General features: G+C 50.1%; 2 protein-coding genes across 4 annotated transcripts; one reads left to right on the top strand and one right to left on the bottom strand.

Annotated features, from left to right (window-relative positions):
- Nucleotides 1-4,615: 4,615 nt before the first annotated feature.
- On the bottom strand, nt 4,616-5,805 carry SERP1 (stress associated endoplasmic reticulum protein 1). The gene is made up of 3 exons (XM_074911934.1): nt 5,631-5,805; nt 5,463-5,538; nt 4,616-5,283 (listed from the first exon to the last, which is right to left on the bottom strand). Exons 1-3 carry the CDS (start codon nt 5,712-5,714, stop codon nt 5,243-5,245), a joined length of 201 nt encoding a protein of 66 aa, XP_074768035.1. The 5' UTR covers nt 5,715-5,805; the 3' UTR covers nt 4,616-5,242.
- Nucleotides 5,806-5,943: 138 nt separating this feature from the next.
- On the top strand, nt 5,944-20,207 carry EIF2A (eukaryotic translation initiation factor 2A). 3 transcript variants are annotated; one of them, XM_074911853.1, is made up of 14 exons: nt 5,944-6,012; nt 8,672-8,741; nt 9,077-9,151; nt 10,527-10,645; nt 11,811-11,910; nt 12,301-12,383; nt 12,772-12,845; nt 12,987-13,131; nt 13,682-13,798; nt 16,022-16,593; nt 17,895-18,011; nt 18,890-19,018; nt 19,898-19,963; nt 20,048-20,207. In XM_074911853.1, exons 1-14 carry the CDS (start codon nt 5,985-5,987, stop codon nt 20,111-20,113), a joined length of 1,761 nt encoding a protein of 586 aa, XP_074767954.1. In that variant the 5' UTR covers nt 5,944-5,984; the 3' UTR covers nt 20,114-20,207. The 3 variants fall into 3 exon arrangements, with proteins under 3 accessions (XP_074767954.1, XP_074767956.1, XP_074767955.1); XM_074911854.1 differs by lacking the exon at nt 9,077-9,151 and having other exon boundaries at nt 5,959-6,012; XM_074911855.1 differs by lacking the exons at nt 11,811-11,910; nt 12,301-12,383.
- The last annotated feature ends 592 nt before the right edge of the window (nt 20,208-20,799 follow it).

Below are 20,799 nucleotides of genomic sequence, written 5' to 3'. Positions count from 1 at the left end.
GTGATGGGGGGTGTGCAGGGCTCTGCTCAGCCGGGGCTGAAAGCAAACGGGACAAACGGGAGAACTGATGTTTAACGTGAAGCGAACCCGCTGCTTCCTCGGCGCTTGTGTCTTAAATAGGAAAAATTTCCCCCTGGAGGCACGACCAAGGGGTCGGGCCCAGCGGCTGCTCCCGGGGCCGGCGGCGCCCGGCCCGGCGGGTGGACTCGCGGCGCTCGGGGCCGGGGCGGCCGCTGCCCCGGGAAGGGACGAGGCGCCGGTGCCGGGGCCCGCTCCCGGCTGCAGCCGCGGCCTGCGAGGGGCCCGGCGCGGGCCGCTCCGAGCTGGGCCCCGGGCCCGCAGGCGCTGCTGCGGCGCGGAGCCGCCCGGCCATGGCGGCCGCCGGCCAGGGGTCGGCGCGGCGGGACGGCGGGAGGCGGAGGCGGGGGGCGGACGGGCCCGCGGCCTCCCTCGGGCCGAGCCCCGCGGGGCCGCCGCCGGCCGGATCCGGGGCCCTGCGGGAGGCCGGGCCGGGTGCCCCGGGCGCCCCTCTCCGGCGCTGCGGGTCCCGCGGCCTCCCGGGCCCCGCGCTGAGCCCGGCCCGGCCCGGCCCCTCCGGCGCGGGGGATGCCCGCCCCGGATCCCGACCCCCCTGCAGCCTGTGTTAGCGGGCGGGGTAGGCGGCCCAAGGCGCAGCCTTGAGGTTCCGAGTAATAACGGTTGTGGAAGGGCCGATTATTGCCCCCCTGCGAGCGGCCCGGCCCCCGCGCCCGGCGGAGGTGCCGTGGGACACCGGCCGCTCCGCGGGACGCGCTCGGGCCTGAGGGGACGCGCGTGGTCGCTGCCGGCTCACGGGATCGGTTTTACCACTGGACGTTTCTCCCGTCGGTGACGGGTCGGTGGTTTCCGGGTTTGTGCCGCACTGAGGCGAAGCGGGAGGCCGCAAAACGCCTCCGGGAGGTCGCAAAACGCCCGAGACGCGGCCGCTGCGCCGCACCGGCGGCAGCGAGCTGGGACAGGCTCGGCCCGAGAGGGACCGTTTGCCTTGTGAGGCAAACCAGAGGCCGAGCCCGATGCACGTTACGAAGTGCAGCCTGGCAGCCGGCCTTGAGGAGGCTTCACAGCGAGAAAAAAAAGATTTGAGGTAAAAGTGAGTTGCAGGTGGTTACTAAACCCCTGAAGGGGAGGGCGGCCTCAGCCCTGCTGAGGGACCCGACCCTCTCCCGAGGTGGGCGCTGCCGGGCAATGTGCCGCTGCAGGCCCTTGGGTCGGAACAGAGGCTCCCTCAGTTCCTGGAAATGAGAAGTTGCAGCGTCCTGAGAGGGGAAATAAACCTGGGCATTGCTCTCTGAGGTTTTTGAAAAGAAAGGAGCCTGGTGCTTTGCAGCATTCGTACTGCAGGGCCGGGGCGCGGCTGGGGCTGGCAGGCACCGCGGGAGATGCCCCGGCACCGCAGGCTGCCCCGGGCCCTCTGTCCGGTCGCGTGGTGACTGTCTGAGGGTGGAGACTCCACCATCCAGGGCCTGATGCCCTCACAGTAAAGGAAGGGGTTTTTTCCCTATGTTTAAATGGAATTTCTCGTATTTCAGCGTGTGCCCGTTGCTGCTTGTCTTGTCACTTGTCAGATCCCCCTGCGCCTCCTCTCCTCCGGGCTCTCTCAGCGCCCCCAGTACATCAGATGGACTTTGCAGCCCTGTGCTGGGCTCCCTTGTGTCCCCGTCTGTGCCGTTCTGGGAGCCCAGCAGCAGGGAGTGCAGCCCTCCAGGTGAGCTCCGCAGCGCTGAGCAGAGGGCAGGGACACCTCATCCCGCTGACCCACTCCTGCCAAGCCCAGGCCCTTCCCTGCAGAGCTGCTTCCACCAGGGCCTGGCCTGTGGTGGGACTCCACGCCCGGCAGGTCAGCCGGGGCTCGGCCCTCACGACCCCCTTACCTAGCCCCTGCTTCAGCAGCTGGTCTGCGAGGCTGGCGCAAGGCCGTGCCCGAAGCCCTGCCAGAGGGAAGAGAAGCAGGCTCCCCTGCTGCCCTGTCCTTCACCGAGCCAGTCCTCTCCTTGCAGGAGGCTGGTGGCTTAATGGAGCCCTCTTTCTCATTCATAAACCCTTGGCTGCTCCTGATCACCTTCTTGTCCTCCGTGTACCTGGAAGGGGTTTCCAGGAGGCTTTATCCATCACCTCGGGGTGATGAGGTGGGGCAGACAAGCCTGCAGTTCTCCAGATCCTCCTCCTCGCCCTTTGGGAAGACAGCCGTGGCATTCGTCTTCTTCCAGTCCTCTGGAATCTGGAATCCCACAGGCTTGTGTGCGCCCAGTTTGTTCAGATGTTTCCTAACCTGAGCCTCCTCCTCCGATGGCTCATCTTCCTCGCTGCGCAGCCACCACAGAGCGTCTGCTGCTCACGGGAGCCTAGAAACAAAGCAGAGGGTTATTCTCTTGTCTTTTCAAGTTGTGTTGTGTCACACCCAGTTGGATATTTCTAAGCATATAGGCTGCTGGTCAAAGGAAATTCTGTAGTAGTTTTACACGCTCAAATCAAGTTGCTTTTCCAGTGTGATGCGAGGTTGTAAAATACAGACCTGTTGCCGGGAAGGAATAACCCGGACTGTCAGCATCCCTCACTGCCACCGTGGAGCGTGCACGGCTCGAGGCAGTTTCCAAAGACAAACTGTGCCTGCCCCAAGGGCTCACCAGTAAAGGGCTGAACTGCCCTGCACTGCCCCGGCTGCTGGGGCAGAGTCCCCTGGGGCGAGGACTTTGGGAACAGGCCTGGACGCAGACACCCCCCCAGGGCTTTGGCCACTTGACATGGTGCAGCTCCTACAGCACTTTGCCGTACCCCTCTGCTAACTGCCTTCTGCGGATAATTTAATAGTTTAATACCACATCACCTGCAGAAGCACCTTGCTCTTGCTGTGTCAGCTCATCAAAAGCAGCTGCGAGCTCCAGATCCTTCCCATCCCTTCTGCAACTGCCTGTTCTTGGCTGTAACCCCTCTGTCACCACTTTTCAATGTGGAGCACCCCCAGAACACTTTGGTTTCAACCCAATAGCGCTTTCCAAGCGGCACAACATGCCAAAGGGCAGTTATGTGCTGGGGCCATCGCTGGCCCCAGTCGGTCAGACACGGATTGCTGTTAACGCTGCAGTTACAGCAAAAGCAGCCGCTGCGCGTCCCTTTATTTACATGTGACTAAGGACGTGCTTCTGTTCTTCTGAATCCAGCGGTGGAAAAGCACAGGGAGCTGCTGCACGGGCAAATCACCGCAAACATCAGCACCTCCTGTATTTGCAAGAAGCAGCAAATCTTGTACAAATCTGTTCTTCAGAGCTCAGTAAAATGACACAGTGAACGCTCGGGTCACCACAGCTGCTTGCGAGCCGCTGTGCAGGTGAACGGTCCCTGTAGAAGCAGGAACTGGTCGGGCCTCTGCCGTGTCCCGAGGGACCAGAGAACAGACAGGCAGGAGAGCAGCCACCTGCTGAACCCCCGCCGGGGGACGGGCCGGTCCCTGGGGGGACGCAGAGCGGCACCGGGTGGCTGCCGCGGCCAGAGGCACCGCGGCACCGGCACGGCCCAGACCCCCCCGAGCCGAGCGCGGGGGTTCCTGCAGCAGAGGGGCTCCTCCCAGGGAAGCAGCTAATGAAGCTGCGCTCAGGGTGAAGCGGCCTAGCTTCAACACCCAGTAAGGTGCCGTTTTGCCAACCTCAAAACAAACACAGCTGGCGTTTGAAAAGAACTTTATTTAAAATCAGAGATTATACACACTTCCCCCTGCCACCACCACATACAAAACACAAGCGTCCAGGAACAAGGAACGTGTGTTACCTTGCACGCTCGGTTCTGGGTCACGTGCTTGGCCGCACCAGTTTACACCAGTCCCAGTGATTTCATATGGAAATATGACAACTCATACAAAAGATCTGCTCCTACACAGCTAACAGGCATTTTAATTAATCTCTACAGAAAATTTTTGCTATTACTTCTAGTGTAACCAGATTTTAAATTTGTCTTCTGTTAAGAAACCTGGAAAGAGAAAATCTTCCTTTAGCAACGGCATACAACAGCAGACAGGTTTCAGACTGCCTTTGTTACCCCAACAGACAGCAAGAGGCCAGCGCAAGGCCTTGGCCACCAACAATAAAATATGATCAACAGCAGCATTTTCCTCTATGATCTCAAGTTACAGCCTTCTACAGATGTCAGGAGGGCTTTTTTTTCCTTTTTTCTTCAGTATCACTAAGAAGGAACTGCGATCATCCATAGGGTAGCAGTTAAGTACTGGGTCCATCGTCAGATGAAATCGAGTTGAAAGCAGGATCTACCTTAAATAGGATTAAATAGATATCGCAAGACACACCACACTTGGCAGATGCTGCACACAAAAGCAGAACTGGGGGCAGGAGGGGCAGGGTCCCTGCACCTGCACGCAACGTTCCCGTACAACATCGTAAAATTTAAAACTATCATCGCTCGTGGAAAGTTGTCCAAGAAGTATTTACAGCAAAGTCACAGCCCGCGGCCAGGAGGGGCTCAGCACGGCAGCAGCTCGGGGCAGCGGGGTAGCCCGAGAGGCTTCAGCACTGGGTTGTTGGGAACAGCTGCTGCTCGGTCGTGCCGGTTTCTAATTAACACCCACTAACTCTATACAAACAAGCATTCCGCGTTTATTAGGACAAGAGGTATAGGGTAAAGTTTTCCGCCGCGATAAGCGCTTGAGGCTAACGCACTGCCGCATGCTGCAGTGAGGCTACTCTACGCGTACAGAGAGGACGAAGCACTTCAGCTACAGAACGCGGCACGGCCTGGCTGCTTCACCACGAACATGCTTCACACTCGTACTCCAGCCACCGTGAAAATCCGGGCTTCTGACTTTAAATAAAACCATTTCCAGCTATACAGAGACTTAAACTGATCTCGAGACCGGCGTTTACAACAGACGTCAATTCCGACGGATCTACGCGGCGTACAGCTTGAGACATCTACAGAGAACATGACTGCGTACTTCACCGAATAAGTAGGTCCACGATTGTAGATCAACAATATAACTTTATTGCTTTATACATGTGGTGCTGTTCAAGGCACTGTGGCACGGGCTAGAAAACTCGGAATGACTCGTGAAGGGACCTGGAATGCGACACGGCCGATGCCGAGCGCCGCTCCTCGGCAGCTGCTGCGACGAACCGGGGCTGACGGGGCGCCGGCCGGGGGGGACAGTTCATGGCAGCGCTGGGGGGGCGCGGACGGGCCTGGCCCGGCGACCGGCCCCTCACATGCCCATCCGGATGCTCTGGATGATCTGGAAGATGGCTGCAAGAGAGCGGAGGAGGGGAGCGCTCGCCGGGCAGCGCCCGCAGCGCGGCCGGGCAGGCCGCGGCGGGCTCTCCTCGGGAGGGGAGGGGGGGGCGGACCGCCGCGGGGCCGCGGCATTACCGGGGCCCGCTGCCGTCACCGGGGCCCGCCCGCCCGCGCCCGCGCCGCCCGCTTACCTGATCCGCAGACCACGAAGATGAACAGCGCCAACAGCCAGGGCCCGACCGACGCCTTCTCCTCCGGGGCCGTCCTCTGCGGGCACAGCACCGCCGTCACCCCGGCGCCCGCCCCAGCGCCCGCCCCGCCCCCGCCCCGGCCGCCCCCCCGCCGCCGCCGCCGCGCACCGAGGTCTTGGCGACGTTCCCGCGCTGCGTGATGTTCTTGCTGTGCTTCTCGTTGGCCATGCGGATGCGCTGCTTGGCCACCATGGTGCGACCGCCGGCCGCCCCGGGCCGCCGCTCCGCTCCGCTCGGCCCCGCGCGCCGCCCGCTGCCAGCGTCAGCACCGCGCGGCGCCGCCCGCCGGAAACACGCGCCGCCGCGGGGGCGGGGCCGGCGGCCCTCCCGCCAATCCGCGCGCTCGGCGGCGGCCATTTCCGGGGCAGCGCCCGCCCCCGCCCGCCCCGCCAGACGTGGACGTCTCTGGGACGGCCGCGCCGCCGCTCACCCGGAAGCGGAAGTTGAACGCGTCGCGCCAAGATGGCGCCTCCCGCGCCGCTGTTGGCAGGTGCGTCGGGCCCGGGCGGCGGCGGGGCGGGCGCGGGGCGGCGGGGAGCGGCTCGGAGGGGGCTGGTGGCGGTGGGGAAGGCGCCGTGCCTGGCGGGGGCGGCCTAGGGCCCTCCGCCGCCCTCTTCCCCAGGGTGCGCCCGGCTCCGGGGCCCAGCTCTGCCCGCCGCGCCGGGCCCCGCTGCGCTCCCGGGGCTTCGGCGGGCCGTGCCCTCGCCTTATGGGCACGCTCGGCCCTTGGCCCGGGGTACGGGCGGGGGTGCCGGCTGCTTGTCCCCGTCCCTTCCCTGCCTGAGCAGCCGGCGGGCCTCCCTCCTGCTCCGCCGCGGGGCGATGCTCGGGGGCGTAGAAGCACGTTTGTTACAGCTCGTTCTGTTTCCTGCGGTAATTCCCTCGTGCGGCCGCCTTGCAACGGGGGAGACGCTCCCGGAGCTGCTGCGCGAGAGGAGACGGGGTGCCTGGGTGAGATCCGGACGGGCCCGTTCGCCCGGCCCCGCTCCCCCGCGGCTCGGAGCCGGCGGCGGCAGCCCCAGGACCCGCAGGACGCGGGTCCGGCCCGGCGGGGCCTCTGCAAAGTGCGTGGCTGCTCGCGGGAGCTCGTCATAGCTCTCTGAAGCAGCTTCGCAGCGTTTTACGGAGTCTCTTTTAATAGTTCAAACTTTTTCTCTCTCTTCTACTTTTTAAGTCGTCCATAACATAAGGGATAGGTATTTTTTCCTTCCCTGTGTTTCTAAGCTTTAAATACCAGCATATTGATCCTTGTTTGGGTGGATCAAGGGGCTGCAGTTGTTCAGGGCGTGTTTTGGACTGTTTGCTGCTGTCTATAATCTGTTGTAAATTTGGATCTCAGTTTTTCTTGGGACCCTGACGGAGGACTGGGGAATAGACTCGAGGCAGGGGTGCAGAGCTAGTGGATCACATTTAAGATGTTAAAACGTACCCCTGAGGTGTGTTAGGGGCATGGTGTGCCCCCAGTGAAGCACAGGGATATAGAGCAGGTCGAGATTCGAAATCTTGTCAAAATAATGTTTTCTCCAAACTGATAAACTATTGCTTGACATGTTTTCTATTTGTTAATTTCCGAAGTGCTATGAGGGAAGTGAAGTAAGGGTGCTTGGCAGCTAGAAGAGCAGCTCTGAAGAGCAGTGTAAGGGTGTTTGGTGGCAAATGCTGTCACGTGTTCCTGTACGGACTGACCCGGCTGAGCGGGTGCTGCTGTTCCGCTGTCAGACCCCCCGTTAGAGCCCTGCTGGCCCCAACACCTCCTTGATGTAATACAGCTGCAGAACCCATAGCTTAAGCCAGTACAGATGTTGCTTTCTTGACTCCTGCTTGTCAGTAAAAAATTGTCACCTCAGTAGACATCTTTGGTGTCCCAAGAAAATGCATAAAACACAGCTAATTCCTATGTAACAGTTGCCCCTTTTGTGGTTTAACTTTGAATTCTAATATGCTTGTAGTAGAACTTCCTTAAAATTTTTGCTAGGTTCACTGTGTAACAGTTCCAGCTGCGTGATTTTGCATGAGTCTGCTTTATTTCTTGTTTGTTTTCTACTGCTGTAAGCACAGCACCATCTCTGAAAAGAACGGAATTTACAACACGTTGTATATTGATATTTCTTTCATGCCTTATGCTTTCCAAGTTGAACTTCAATGTTGAAACTAACAATAGGGCAAATCCTGCCTCATGTCAGCAAAAAATCAGTCCAACGTAATCTTTCTTTGGCAGCGCTGTTCCTGTGTTTAGGCAGCTAATCCTCGCTCGGGGGAGCGTCTCGGCAGACCTTTTCAGCTCCATTGTGCCCGACTCTTGTGTGGATCTTGCGGCGATGGAGAATTTCCAGCTTTAGCCAGTCAGGCTTTGTGGCCGTGCCTCGGGCAGGGGGCTGGGAGCGAGGGCCATGGGCCGCTTGAGGCCGAGGGGTTGTCCCACCCCCCTCCTCACGCAGGTGCAGCTCCCGTGCAGTTCGAGGTCACCCTGCGAGGTGAAGCCAGGCTCCTGTTTTGTGGGGATGAGGGGCAGCGGGCTCTGGCTGAAATCCAGGAAACTGTGCTTGAACATAAGAACAGTTTCCCCGGGGGGCTGGGGGCGGGCGCAGGCTGCCCAGAGGCCCTGTGGATCCCCATCCTCGGGGTGCTCACCCCCCGGCCGGGCACGGCCCCGCAGCCTGGGGTTGCAGGGGAGCGCTGGGGGCTCCAGGGCTGCCCCACCTCAGCCCCTCTGCCTGGCCTGGCTCTGTCCCGCCCTGCCCCGCTGCCCACGGCCGCTCGGGTGGGGAGCGGGTCACGCGGCAATGGGTGCAGGAAGGCTTCGGTCCTCGGCCCCAGAAAAGCGCTGGCTGGTTCCTGTGGCGTCTCTTCAGCAAACTGGTGCCTCGGCTGCCAGCACCTTGTGTGTCAGAGCTTCCGGGGCCGCGGCTCGGGCTGGCTCTGACTCTCCGCAGCCTCTGTCCTCTGGGTCAGTCCTGCGGCCGCCCGGGACGAAGCCAAGCGTCTCGGCACGTGTTACACTCTGAATTTCCTTTACAACAGTCTCTCACATTTAAAATGCAAGCAGGGGAAAAGCACGTGCAGGTCTCAGGGCTCACAAATGGGATAAAGCTTTTGCTTTGGACGATTTTCTGAGTTTGAAATGAGTAGCTATTTTTCTCCTCTTCCAGTGAGAGGATCTGAAGGGCTTTATATGGTGAACGGGCCGCCGAGTTTCACAGAGAGCGCAGCCTTTCGAAGGTACTGCTGTTATTGCTGTTTCTGATATTTTTGCACAAAAGAAATAATTTTCTAAAAAGGAAAGGTGGACTCTAGAGTTGAAAAATGTATAAATACGAGTCAATTTTTTTACTACTGGTAGTTCAGAAAGTTGATGGTTTTGAAGGCTTTACGCTTGCCTGACTTCCCGTTGCCCGGGTAATAATCACTGAACAACTGCAGAGTAGATTGCACTGCTAAAAAGTGCTGCTTGGGAGCACAGCAGGAAAAATGGTGTGTTGCTTTTGATTTTTGTTAAAAATGCCTTAATTTATGCGGTGTGTTTGAATACTAATGCGTATTTCTTACTTCTTTAGGGACTCTGGAAAGAACTGCAAAGCTGTTGCTTTCAGCAAGGATGGTTCCCTCTTTGCCTGGTGCAATGGAGAAAAGTTGGTGCATTTTTATTATATTAATCACTTTGTATTAAATGAACTGGATCAGCTCTGCCCCATTTACTTGTCTGTGTAAAGGCAGTTGCTATGAACACAGTTTTTGCATACACTCTTTAAATGCAGTTTATTTTTACATTATTCTCAGTAGTGGCTTTGTTTTCTGAATATCAGATGGGATATTTAGTGTTTTTCTCACCCGTTCCTCTGGAATCTGGATATGCTTTATTTGTTTTTTGTTCATAGTTCCCAGAATGATAGTACCTGGTTTTCTGGGATGAATCTATTAGTAAAGTTCACAGACAATGAAGAGCCTGTGCACCTTCTGTACAAACATCACAAGGTTTCCGGTTTTTCTAGACCAGGTGCATTACAGAGTTCACTAGAGATCACCCTTTACATGAGGGTGTGTCAGGGGGTTGCTGCTGTAAGGAGGTCGTAAGGCCTCTTCTGAAGTGTCAGTAATCTTGCTAACAGGTTAAACATCTGCAGAAGTATTTAGTAATACCATTTAACCATTTCTTTTAAAATGGGTAATTTAGATGTAGGATTTGTTACTTTCATTGTTGTTTCTGGTTCTCAAAAATATTCAGACTCCTCATTTTTCATCAAAAACTTCATTTTTTGTCAGTTGGAAGGGTCCATTTCCAGAAAGTGTTTGTGGAGAAAAGTGTTTTTCCAACCAGCAGGTTGTATATCCAGGTACCGTAAATGAGAATATTCGAAATGGCAAATCCGTCCAGTCCTGCCATGCCTCTTTGTTCTGGGGACTGCCCGTGTCCCTTCATTTCTGAGGGGGCAGTCAGTGAGATGGTGAGGGACAGGCTCCTGACGCAGCGTGGGAGAACAGCAGTGACGTGGACACATCCTGATGTGATCTTTCCTGTTTCTTTGGATTCTGTGTTCGGAGGTGCCACTTGACCTGGTTTGTTCAGGCGTCTGACCTCTGCCCCCGTCTTAAATGTTGTATCCTTATACATAGAAGACCTTTAAAAATACGTGGATAAACGTGTGGTTTAATTCTGTTAGAACCTTTCTGTTGGCCGTTGCTCAACTTTAGCACCGTGGCAGTGTGGGTGGACTCCCTGTGGGTAGAGCCTATCTTGTCTCTGGTTCAGAGTTTAAATGTCACAGGTAGAAATAGGTGATATGTTTTGACCAGTGCTTTCACTTTCTGTTGTGCTTGGGTATCTCATTTTAAAATGTGTTCTTGCAAAAATTTAGTAAGAGCAGGAGGAGAAAAAAGCTCTTCTGATTTTGTTACATTGGCCAAATCTGGGACAGATCTAGAAGGGTCAAATATGTGAGAAGTTACCTTGGCTATTAATTAACTATTCTAAGCATGTTTTATTGAAATAGCATCTTTTTGTTCCAGAGTAAATATTGTTAATGTCACGAGTGCTGAGTTACTGCGTTCCTTTGATCTTCCAAAGGCAGTTTGCCTTGAATTCTCGCCAAAGAATAATGTTCTGGCAACGTGGCAGGCCTATACAAGTGAGTATTTTACCAGCTGTAAAAGTACACGGGATAACTGCACGTTTTAATTTGGTTTGCAGGCTTTCCGTTACTTCATTTGTCATGTAGCTTATCGGCTTAAATGAGCAGTATAGAAAGTATACAGAAAATTATACGGGTAATCAAGTGCTTAGTGGAGGAAGGAGGGATGCCATCTTCTGAAAGCATCTGGTGTCGACAGTTCTTACAAACGCTAAATCAGAGTGCACGTACTAAGAATTACTCTATTAAGTAAACCACATGTTTCTAAAAATTGCTAACTGATCTTAGTGCCAGGAGTGTGTTTGAATAATGTGCTGTTCCAGCAGTTTGTGTTCATGTGTTGACCAGGAGAATTGTAAGCTGTCTCAGAGCGGTCGTGTCCTCCGCTGGGCAGAGCTGACTTGAGTGTTCTCCACTGTCCAGGGGACTTTATTCTCTCCTCTGCCTCTCTGTGGAGTTTATCTTCCCGATTTAGATATTCTCAGTCTCAGATGAGTTGTGTGTCTGAAGGAGATGGTGTAAATGCTTCCCTAGAGAGAAAGGGCTGGCTGTAGGCTGGGCGGTGGGGAGTGGTCTGGGACAGGTTGTAGGGTGAGCCCAGGCAGCCCGAGGGATGGGACTGATCCCAGCTGTGGCTGTTCGAGAGCTGTTAGGAGCTCTGCTCTGAATTGTTGGTAGAAACAGGCAGACTGTGGTATCTGGAGTGAGTAGAAGGGTACAGAGAGCCTAAAACCAGCAGAACCGTTTTGTACAGCTTGCAGATAGAGCTGTGACTGCAATGGGACGGACAAACGCACTGCGTTCTTGTGAGAACAAAGTGTAGGAGTGGGGAATGTGTCTTCATTGTGTGCCAAGAGGGTGGCTTTTGGGTTAAAAAGCACACGTTAAGAAAGCTGAGCTAGCAGTGGTAGCCCTAGCCTTGTGATGGGGAGTAGAAACCCGACGCTTCCAAATGTTGGTTCTTTTGGTGGACCGAAGGACTGTGGACAGACATATGTTAATAGGTAGAGCAATTAGCAGTCGGGGGTTTAGTCCCCCAGTGGGTGGGATGGTTCTTGTATGAAGTTTATGCATGTTTGGTTGCTTGTAGAATGGTGAGGTGGAATGTCATCACAGTGAAGCAGATTTAATCCCACTACTCTAACCCGTGGTTTTGTTGCAGCTGCTAAAGATGGCGCAGCGGGGGTGCCCAACCTACAGCTTCATGAGGTGAAAACTGGAAAATGCTTAAAATCTTTCATCCAGAAAAAGATGCAGAACTGGTAAATAACATTTCCAGATGCTAATTGTTTGCAAAGAAATGTGGTTTCCATAAATCTGATCCAGGTAAATATAGCTTTTAGTGTGGTGTTGGCTTCAAAATACTGCCTGCTGCTAGCTGAAAGCAAGTGTCTGCCTGTAAGTATCTTTGTGTGTAGTTATAATTGTTAGTGTAAATTCACTATCATTTTGCACCACAGAGAAAGCTGGGGAGACAGTAACTAAGTCTAGTTGTGTATTTTTTACTATGCAGATGTCACTTGTCTGGAACATGTATCATGTTTGAACTTACTTGGCTGTAAAAATGGAGGAAAAAAAAAATCCTCCTGCTAAAAAACTGCTAAAGATGGGCATCATTCAGTGTTTCTATTTTTTTGTTTCTTTAAATATAGGTGTCCTTGCTGGGCAGATGATGAGAGCATTTGTGCCAGGAATGTGAACAATGAAGTGCACTTCTTTGAAAACAACAACTTCAGTACGCAAGTTTTTCTATACGTTTCATTGTTTTCTACACAGGCATCTTCTTTTGGGTGGTTTTTTTTTGTTTGTTTGTTTTCAAATTTCAGAAGCTTATGTGTTGTGAAACCTTCCAAATACTAAATGCTGCATTTCGAGCCTTAGATCTCCCAAATAATTTTGCTGTTAGATCTTCCAATACTTTGCCTCAGTTCAAGTTGGTTTTGAAAATAAAAATGTGTGGTGAAATGGAAAGTAAAGATTTACCCAGTAAAAGAAATCCTGTATGATTGTATGTACTGTTCTTTACTATTGGTGGTACAGACACAGAAAGGTATAGTGAAGTAATCCAGGCTAATGTGGTTTCTCACTGATGTCACCTGCGACTTTTTTCTTTTTTTTTGCAGATACTATTGCAAATAAACTGCATTTGCAAAAGGTTAATGATTTTGTGTTATCTCCAGGAGCACAGCCAACCAAGGTACTTCTGATGTTGTTTCCAGGTTTTTTTCTTGGTTTCCTTCAAAAACTCACTGTAATTTTAGTACAGCGTACTAGCAGTGACTAGGCCCTGTGGTACCAAGAGCATCCCCTGCAGTGAAATCTTGTGGCTCTGTTTCAGGTGGCCGTGTACGTCCCAGGCAGCAAAGGAGCGCCGTCCTTCGTCAGGCTCTATCAGTACCCCAACTTTGGTGGCCCCCAGTCTGCACTAGCCAATAAAAGCTTCTTTAAAGCTGACAAGGTGACAATGCTGTGGAACAAAAAAGGTATAACGGCTGTCTGTTTAAGCCTTTATGTTCCCCCCATTTTGGATTCGATTGCTTTGTTTACGTGTGGGCTTTGCTGATGCTGACGGTGGCCATTAGTGCCGATGCAGCGTCACGGTCACAGTCCGGGGCACCCTGAAGTGCTCGTAACTCTTCTGTGGTGACTTCCATGGTTTTGTATATTGTAACTGAGAGTACTCCATGTTGGTAAATTTTGCAGTTGAATAGCAAGTTCAAATTTAATTTTGTGTTCTGTGATGATAACGTATTTGGGCTGTAAACATAAGATTATACCAGAGCATAAACTGTTCTTAATCTGTAAAATTGTACATATGTAGATTTAGTTTACACTTTTAATCTGAGAAAGGAAGATAATTCCATTTGGGTTAACATTTAGGTAAATTCAGAAGAGAATGAAACAGCGCTGTTATGAATTCTAGTTAGTTGCTTGCACGATCAAACTAATTTCTCTTTGTTCATGGTAGTTTGTGAAATAGTTTATATAATTTGCAATAGCTGTACAGAAATAACTGTATGTCTGTTCTGTTAGCCACTGCTGTGCTAGTAATAGCTAGTACAGAAGTTGATAAAACGGGGGCTTCGTACTATGGAGAGCAGACACTGCACTACATCGCAACGAACGGGGAGAGCGCGGTCGTGCAGTTACGTGAGTAGCTCTCCGGTGTTTTCTCCTTGTATTACAGCTCTTGATAGTGGGAATTGCTGTTTTACCAGCTTTTGTTTAATGTATGGGGGGAGGTTGGTTAGTGTAATGAACTAATCTTTAAAAGAAAAAATAATGTAATTTTTACAAAAAATTCTTCACAGGATTTTTTTTTTTTAAATCTAGAGTAAGGTGATTTTAAATTTTTTTTTTGATAGCTGAATTATCTTGTCATCTTTGGTAGACTTGTCAATGTCAGTGGCAGAAAAGCACACACTTTCAGTTAAAATATACAAATAATGTGCTTGGGAGAGCGTTCATGTGCACAGGAAGGGAACGGTGCATGTTTACTAAGGAAACACCTGGACAGTTTGGGCCTGAGAAGCCCTGGTGGGCAGGAAGGTGTGTTACCCACCCCCCCACCCCCCCCCCCGTGGGCAGGAAGGTGTGTTACCCCCCCCGTGGGCAGGAAGGTGTGTTACCCAGCAGCACTGCCCTGCCTGCACTTTTGGCCGTGCAGTTGGTGTTGGTACTCGAGGAGCCAACGCAGAGTGAGAGCTGTTTTTTGAAGTATGTTGGAAAACGGAAGTCCTTTATTTTGTATTGTAAACTGGAAAGTGTTCTAAGACAAAAATGACATGTTGGGGAGAAGCAAGTGGCTGCTCTGAATTTCAGTGTCTTGTTTGAGCTGGAAGTCCATTCATTAATTTCCCCAGGGTGGGTTTTTCATTACCTTGAGTTGTCGCTGTTTGTTGTGAATATTTCAGAGCACTGAGGGTGGGGCAATGCAGACTCTTCATGCTTAAGTGACTGTAGAGATGGTGAATATATTCTCTTCAGTGCTAGTGCTGACCAGGAGAGTGTCTCCCGTTCGCCTGCTGCAGCGAGTACCGAGTCCCACTTCCCTCGGGGAAAACCAGTCAGGATTGTAACTCAGTATCTAGCATCTCTCTGGGAGCAGTGTCCTGAACTGAGAACACGAGTTGTTGAATTGCATGCTTACTAAAACCTTCTTTCCCTTGAACTTGTTTATTCCCAATGTCTCAGTCTTCCGCAGGGCGTTTACCATTAATCTTCATTTAACTTGGCATAGAAAAAAACCTCATGCCTGTTTTGTAAAACTGTTTTTTCCAACAAAAAACAGTCTTCTGCTTACTTCTGAGGTCGGTTTTGGAGCTTTTTTCACACTAGCATTTGCAGAGGGTTTGGGGTTTGACTACTACATGCTCATGCCGCAGCCTTTTCCTCAGCTGTGAAGTCCCTGTAGATCTGCCCTCATCCTCCAGCTGCCTGCTGTCATGAAACGTGAGGAGACATCTCAGAGCTCTGTCTCTGCAGTTGTGTTTGGTTAATGTCACCTAAAAAGTTCTAAAGGGGAAGAAACTCCAACAGTGTGACTGCACAGCCTAGTTTCTAAAGATAATGAGGCTTTAGAGTAACAACAGGAATGAACAATTTAAATCCCTTTGATACTTTGGGTCAACATCTGGGTGTAAGAATTGTCAGTAATGCACTTGGCATTTATCTGAGATACAGGTAAAGATATCCAGATTATGGAAAATTACAATGACTTACGGTTTTTATTTACCCCTGTGTGTTTTACATGAGTTTCCATCACTAACTCATCATTCTTCAGTATCTCCTAATGTTTTAACCCCCAGAATAGCTTTTAACAATCTCAAGCTTTAATCATTATGAGTAAAACCATTTTTGTGTGCTCTCTGACTCTAAAATCTGTCTTGCAATATACTGTGTGTGAGCACAGTCCAAAGATAACTTAGATCAGTGTTTCTTAGCTCTACAAAGCTGAGCTATGCCATATTTCTTGGATTTTAAAAAGAGGAACTAGTATCCAGCTGGTATAAAACTCCTGTTTTTGCAGGTTTCCAGTGGGACAGAAGGTCCTGAGAGATCATACTTGAATAACGAGGAAAAAAAAAGGAATTTTTTAACAGGAAAAAACATGCTTACTGTTAAAGTGCTGATGGTGACCCTACAGAGGTAATTTGGAATGGCTGCAGTTATTGTTGCAAACCTTAACTGAAATTATCAGAAGATAAAATGTTCCTACCTCAATTGTTAGCAGAATTCATTTTCACTGTCAGTAATTAGATCACAGCATTTTAGCAAAGCATGAAGTTAAGAATTGCTATTTATTTTATTTTTGCTTGCACTGAAAAGATACAGTCTCTGAACAACAGCTGCATATTTTCCTTTTCCTTTTAGCAAAAAATGGCCCTATTTATGATGTCGTTTGGAACCCCAATTCTGTCGAGTTTTGTGCTGTGTATGGTTTTATGCCTGCCAAAGCAACAGTTTTTAACCTGAAATGTGACCCCGTGTTTGATTTTGGAACCGGTCCTCGCAATGCTGCCTACTACAGCCCCCATGGACACATCCTAGTGCTGGCAGGATTTGGAAATCTCAGGGGACAGATGGAAGTGTGGGACGTTAAAAACTACAAACTCATTTCCAAACCAGTAGCCTCGGATTCCACATACTTTGCTTGGTGTCCTGACGGGGAGCACATCGTAACCGCCACGTGCGCGCCCCGGCTCCGCGTCAGCAACGGCTACAAGATCTGGCACTACACGGGCTCTCTGCTGCACAGCCACGAGGTGCCATCGACCGAGGAGATGTGGCAGGTTTCCTGGCAGCCCTGCTTGGATGGAGTGTTCCCAGCGAAAGCAGTGAAATACCAGGCGGTTCTGAGCGAGCTGCCCGGCGCTGAGCCGAAGCCTGCGCAGGCGTACAGACCTCCAGCCCTAAGAAACAAACCTGTGACGAGTTCCAAGCTTGTGAGTAGAGTTTCATACACAAACTAAATTGTTCTGTTTCGTTGCTTGTCCTGTCTTTGAAGCTTGGCCTCAAATGCATGTATATTTTTAATGAGGAACACTAGAAGGGTAGTCAGACTGGCAGTAGTGTTGTGGGGTTTTTGAGAGGTTTCTTGATAATCCTCTTTGACTCTTTGCTCGCTGTTTGTGAGAACCTCTGTTGAAAACTGACATTTCTTTGGTCCAAATACTCTTCTTTTACAAAGTCATTTTGCAAATTTTAAAAACTCTCTACAACATGCACCGGAACAATAAACTGCAAATTTGGTTTACGGTGAAATTGGATACTCCAGTTAAGATAGAAGCCTCTGATTTGGCTGACCCGACTTACCAGTCTAAACCCAGATAGACAAGTGGTTGCCTGTCCTCCCAATAGCTTTTTTTTAGGTAAGTTTACTTGCTGGAAAGAGATTGGATTGTTAGCAAGTCAGCTGCAGTTTAAACAGGTCTCAGTACAGTGACCTACTTGTCTAATGAGTTTCTTTTCTGCAAGTTTTCAAAGTAGGCTGAGTAGCAACTAATTACATTTAACAGTTGCACCCTTGATGTTTGAGTCTCAGAGCCCTTTGATTTTGAGCCTGGTGCTTTGGAAGGAAAGACTGCTGCTTGGCTTGTGAGGAATCAATCATGCTAATGTCTGATTTTGTAAATGATCACGAAGCAGAGGTAGCAGAGAAAAGATAAGTTAAAATAATTCTGTTTACTTACATGGGGAAGAAGTCTTGTCATATGCATTAAAACAACCCAGCCCCTCAATTAAGGCTTAACTTAAAAAACCAAAAGACTATACAATCCCCCCTCTTTATCTCTTCCTCAAGAAGTCCCACCCCATCTCTCCCCTCCCAGCAACCTATTTTTCCCTTGTTGTCACTGGGAGTTCGAGTTAAAAAGTTGTAACAAAAGCAAAGTGCCAAGTTTCAGCCATTTTGTGTTGGTTTATTCCTCTTTGATTTATTTCCCGCCTGAAATAGAAAACATAATGATTTTGTTAATTTATCAGAAATCCATTAAACCTTTAGGACATATACAGGATAGTTCCATCCAAACTTTAGGATGGATGGGTTTGAAACCCTTTTCACACTGTCTTCTACTCAAAAGAGAAAGGGCACGTGCTTGGAGGTTTTTTTCCCTTTCTTTTCCTTCATGGTTTGTCTTTGCATATGGTGTTGCCTTAAGTAGGTTCATGTGCTGGGTTTTTTTGTACCCACGTGCTTGCCAACATGGAATACAGATTTCGTAACATAATTTTGCATATCCTGCAGCATGAGGATGAGCCACCTCAGAACATGAAACCGCAGTCGGGAAGCAGTGATAAGCCACTCTCTAAAACGGCGCTCAAAAATCAAAGGAAACACGAAGCAAAGAAAGCTGCTAAACAGGTACTGCAGAAGTAGTTATTTCAAGGATAATTAGCTCTTACAAAGGGCACTGCTCAGTCTGGGCAGTGACCGTTACCTGCCCTGAGCCCCCTCCGGGTGGCTGCACGTGCCGAGCTGCGCACAGGGTGGGAGAGGTTCTCGTCGGACTAGAGCAGGTACAGAAGGATGGCTTACAAATAGCAGCTTTGGTTAGTTGCTGTGAATGTGGGCTGAAATCAATGTTAAGACTAAGTAATTCTGACTCTTCACCTTCAGTCAGTCTGCAGAGCTTTTTTCCGTGTTAGGTGAGAGGTAAGAGCGGACTTACCGCTTCGGTGCGTGTCCCCGGCAGGCCAGGGCTGAGGCACGGCACCAGGGCAGAGCAGAGACAGCCTGCTCGGTGTCACCTCTTTGTGCTGTCCTTCAGCCAGGGAGATAAAAGCCAGCTTTTGGTATAAGCCTTCCAATTTCTACAAACTTCTGAAGCAATAATTTCTTTAAATAGTGTCTTTTAATTTCTTACACTGGGTTTGAGCCCTTTCTTCTACTTCAGAGAGAATGACCCAGCAGTCAGCTGTATAAAATATTTGTGTATGTGGTTGTCATGTCATCCCTACTGATGTTTCCCTGTGCAATGTGTGGTTGGTGTCTTGAGGAAGTAGAAATTAAACAAGAAACATCACATGAGTTGTTACAGGTAACTTTTTTGTGGAAAGCACATACGTATATATATGTATATATGTAACGCCATACATCTAAGCAAGTCACAGATTGTGGAGCACACCAGCAAACTAGTGCAAGGAGAAATATTAAATGGATCCCTTAAAATGATGAAAGACATTTATCAGTCCCTTTGTAATCAAACGTGTTTCCTAGATAATGTGTTTATCTGCCTACAGGAGGCCAAAGCTGATGGGAACCAGGAGTCCACGCAGTCCCCGGCATCGCAGGGGGCGCCCCGGAGCGCTGTGCCTGCTGTTACATCAGGAGACCCTGAAGTTGACAAGAAGATAAAGAATTTAAAAAAGGTGGGGGGATTTTTTTTTTTTCCCCCTAACAGACAGCAGATTCCTCTAAGAGATGGTTTGTATGATCTGGTCTGATCATAAGGTGACGAGAGCTCAGGAGGACGTTTACATAGATGGTAATTTCCTGCGTTTGTGACCCAAGCTCCTGTTCCATCTTGTGGAAGAGCAGTGGCCGTGGCGTGCCGGGAGTGCTGCCGTGCTGGGGAGCAGTGCCCAGCCCCTGCTGCCCGCCCGGGCCTCGCGGGGCACCCGCGTTCCTGCTTGGAAAGCAGCTCTGCGGGCTGCGTCTTTGCTGGGCCTGGGATCTGAGAAGGGAACCTGCCATGTGGTTTTGGTTTCTTCCCTTGCTTCTAAATGACATGGGTGTGAAGTCTTGGAAATTCTTGCATTAGATACTTTCAGAATGGAAGTTGTTTGGCTCAGGCTAGAGAATCTTTCCTGTTCCTGCATAATCCATCAGGGCTTCTTTCTCTTGGCTGCCTCCTGCTTTTCACGGTCTCTGTTTGGATTAATATTCCAGGATTTCTGAGGAAAATGTGTGGTGGAGAAGGGGTAGTGATAGCAGGGGAGTAATTTCTGAATTTGGGTCTAGCTCTTCAGTGAGATAACACATGGTGTTTATGTTTGGGAGACTAAGCAGCATTTCTGTTCTCTAGGTTTTGTTCTTGAAAGAAATGTCTTTTATTGTTGGGAAACTCTGGATTGAGCATCTGGAGATGCTTAAATGAAACATGCCCTCCATATTGAGACCTGCCTCCTGGTAAACCAGGCACTTGCATGTGCAGGAACTTCTAAGGCTGTTTTCTATTCTTGGTTCACCAGTGGCTTTGTGTTAGTATGTTTTTTTGCTGTTTTGATTTTTTTTTTTTTTTTTTACAGAAACTAAAGGCAATTGAGCAGCTGAAAGAACAAGCAGCTGCTGGCAAACAGCTAGAGAAAAATCAGGTACTGTTAAGATGTATGCGGTTTATTCAAGTTTCACTTAACAATAAGCTACATCTGTGACATCTTGTGCTTTTTTTGTTCTAGCTGGAGAAGATTCAGAAAGAAACTGCTCTCCTTCAGGAACTGGAAGACCTAGAACTGGGTCTTTAAAACTTCATGGAAGCCCAGTGCAGTGTTTAACACAATGTTCATGCAAAATATGATTTGTATTAACTTGAACACAATAAAATGTTTCAGCAAATGACTGAGGATGCAAAAGTCCACAGATCTGCTGCATATTTGCCTTTTAAAAAGCTTTCCTAAAGATTTGTGCACATGTGAAACAGTAACCAAGTAATGAATATCACATCGGCCAGTTCTGCTGCTGCTCAAACCAGAAATGTGGTGATGTTCTCAAAGTATATTGCCTAAAAAACCAGAAGTAGCCTGTTGGTTTATCTTTTCCTTGTTTGGGTGTGAGGAGGGAAGGTGATGAGGCTTACCCATTTTATAGCTTTATTATATTTAAAAAGATGTGATCTTTATGCAATAATGGGATGTAGATAAAAATAAAGAGCATTTAATAATAAGTACTTCTGTTCTTCTGTTACAAGGGCAGAGTCTTTAAAACAAGGAGACCATGCCACCGTGATCAGAGCTAATTGACTGCAAAGGATAAATGAAGCTTCTGATACCGCAGCTGCTGTGGTGACTCTTGCAGTTTGCTTTTTTTTTACTTTGATTTTAATTTTCCATTCGTTCAGTTCTCATTTACCTCTTCCCTTTTTCTGGTCCCTTATGTGTGACCACTGAAAACAACGAGCGGAGCAGGCGGGGAGGGGTGTTAATGGGTTCTG

The sequence above is a fragment of the Athene noctua genome, chromosome 8 (genome assembly GCF_965140245.1).
Source record: "Athene noctua chromosome 8, bAthNoc1.hap1.1, whole genome shotgun sequence".
Lineage (NCBI taxonomy): Eukaryota > Metazoa > Chordata > Aves > Strigiformes > Strigidae > Athene > Athene noctua.
This window is presented reverse-complemented; position numbering and strand designations above follow the sequence as displayed.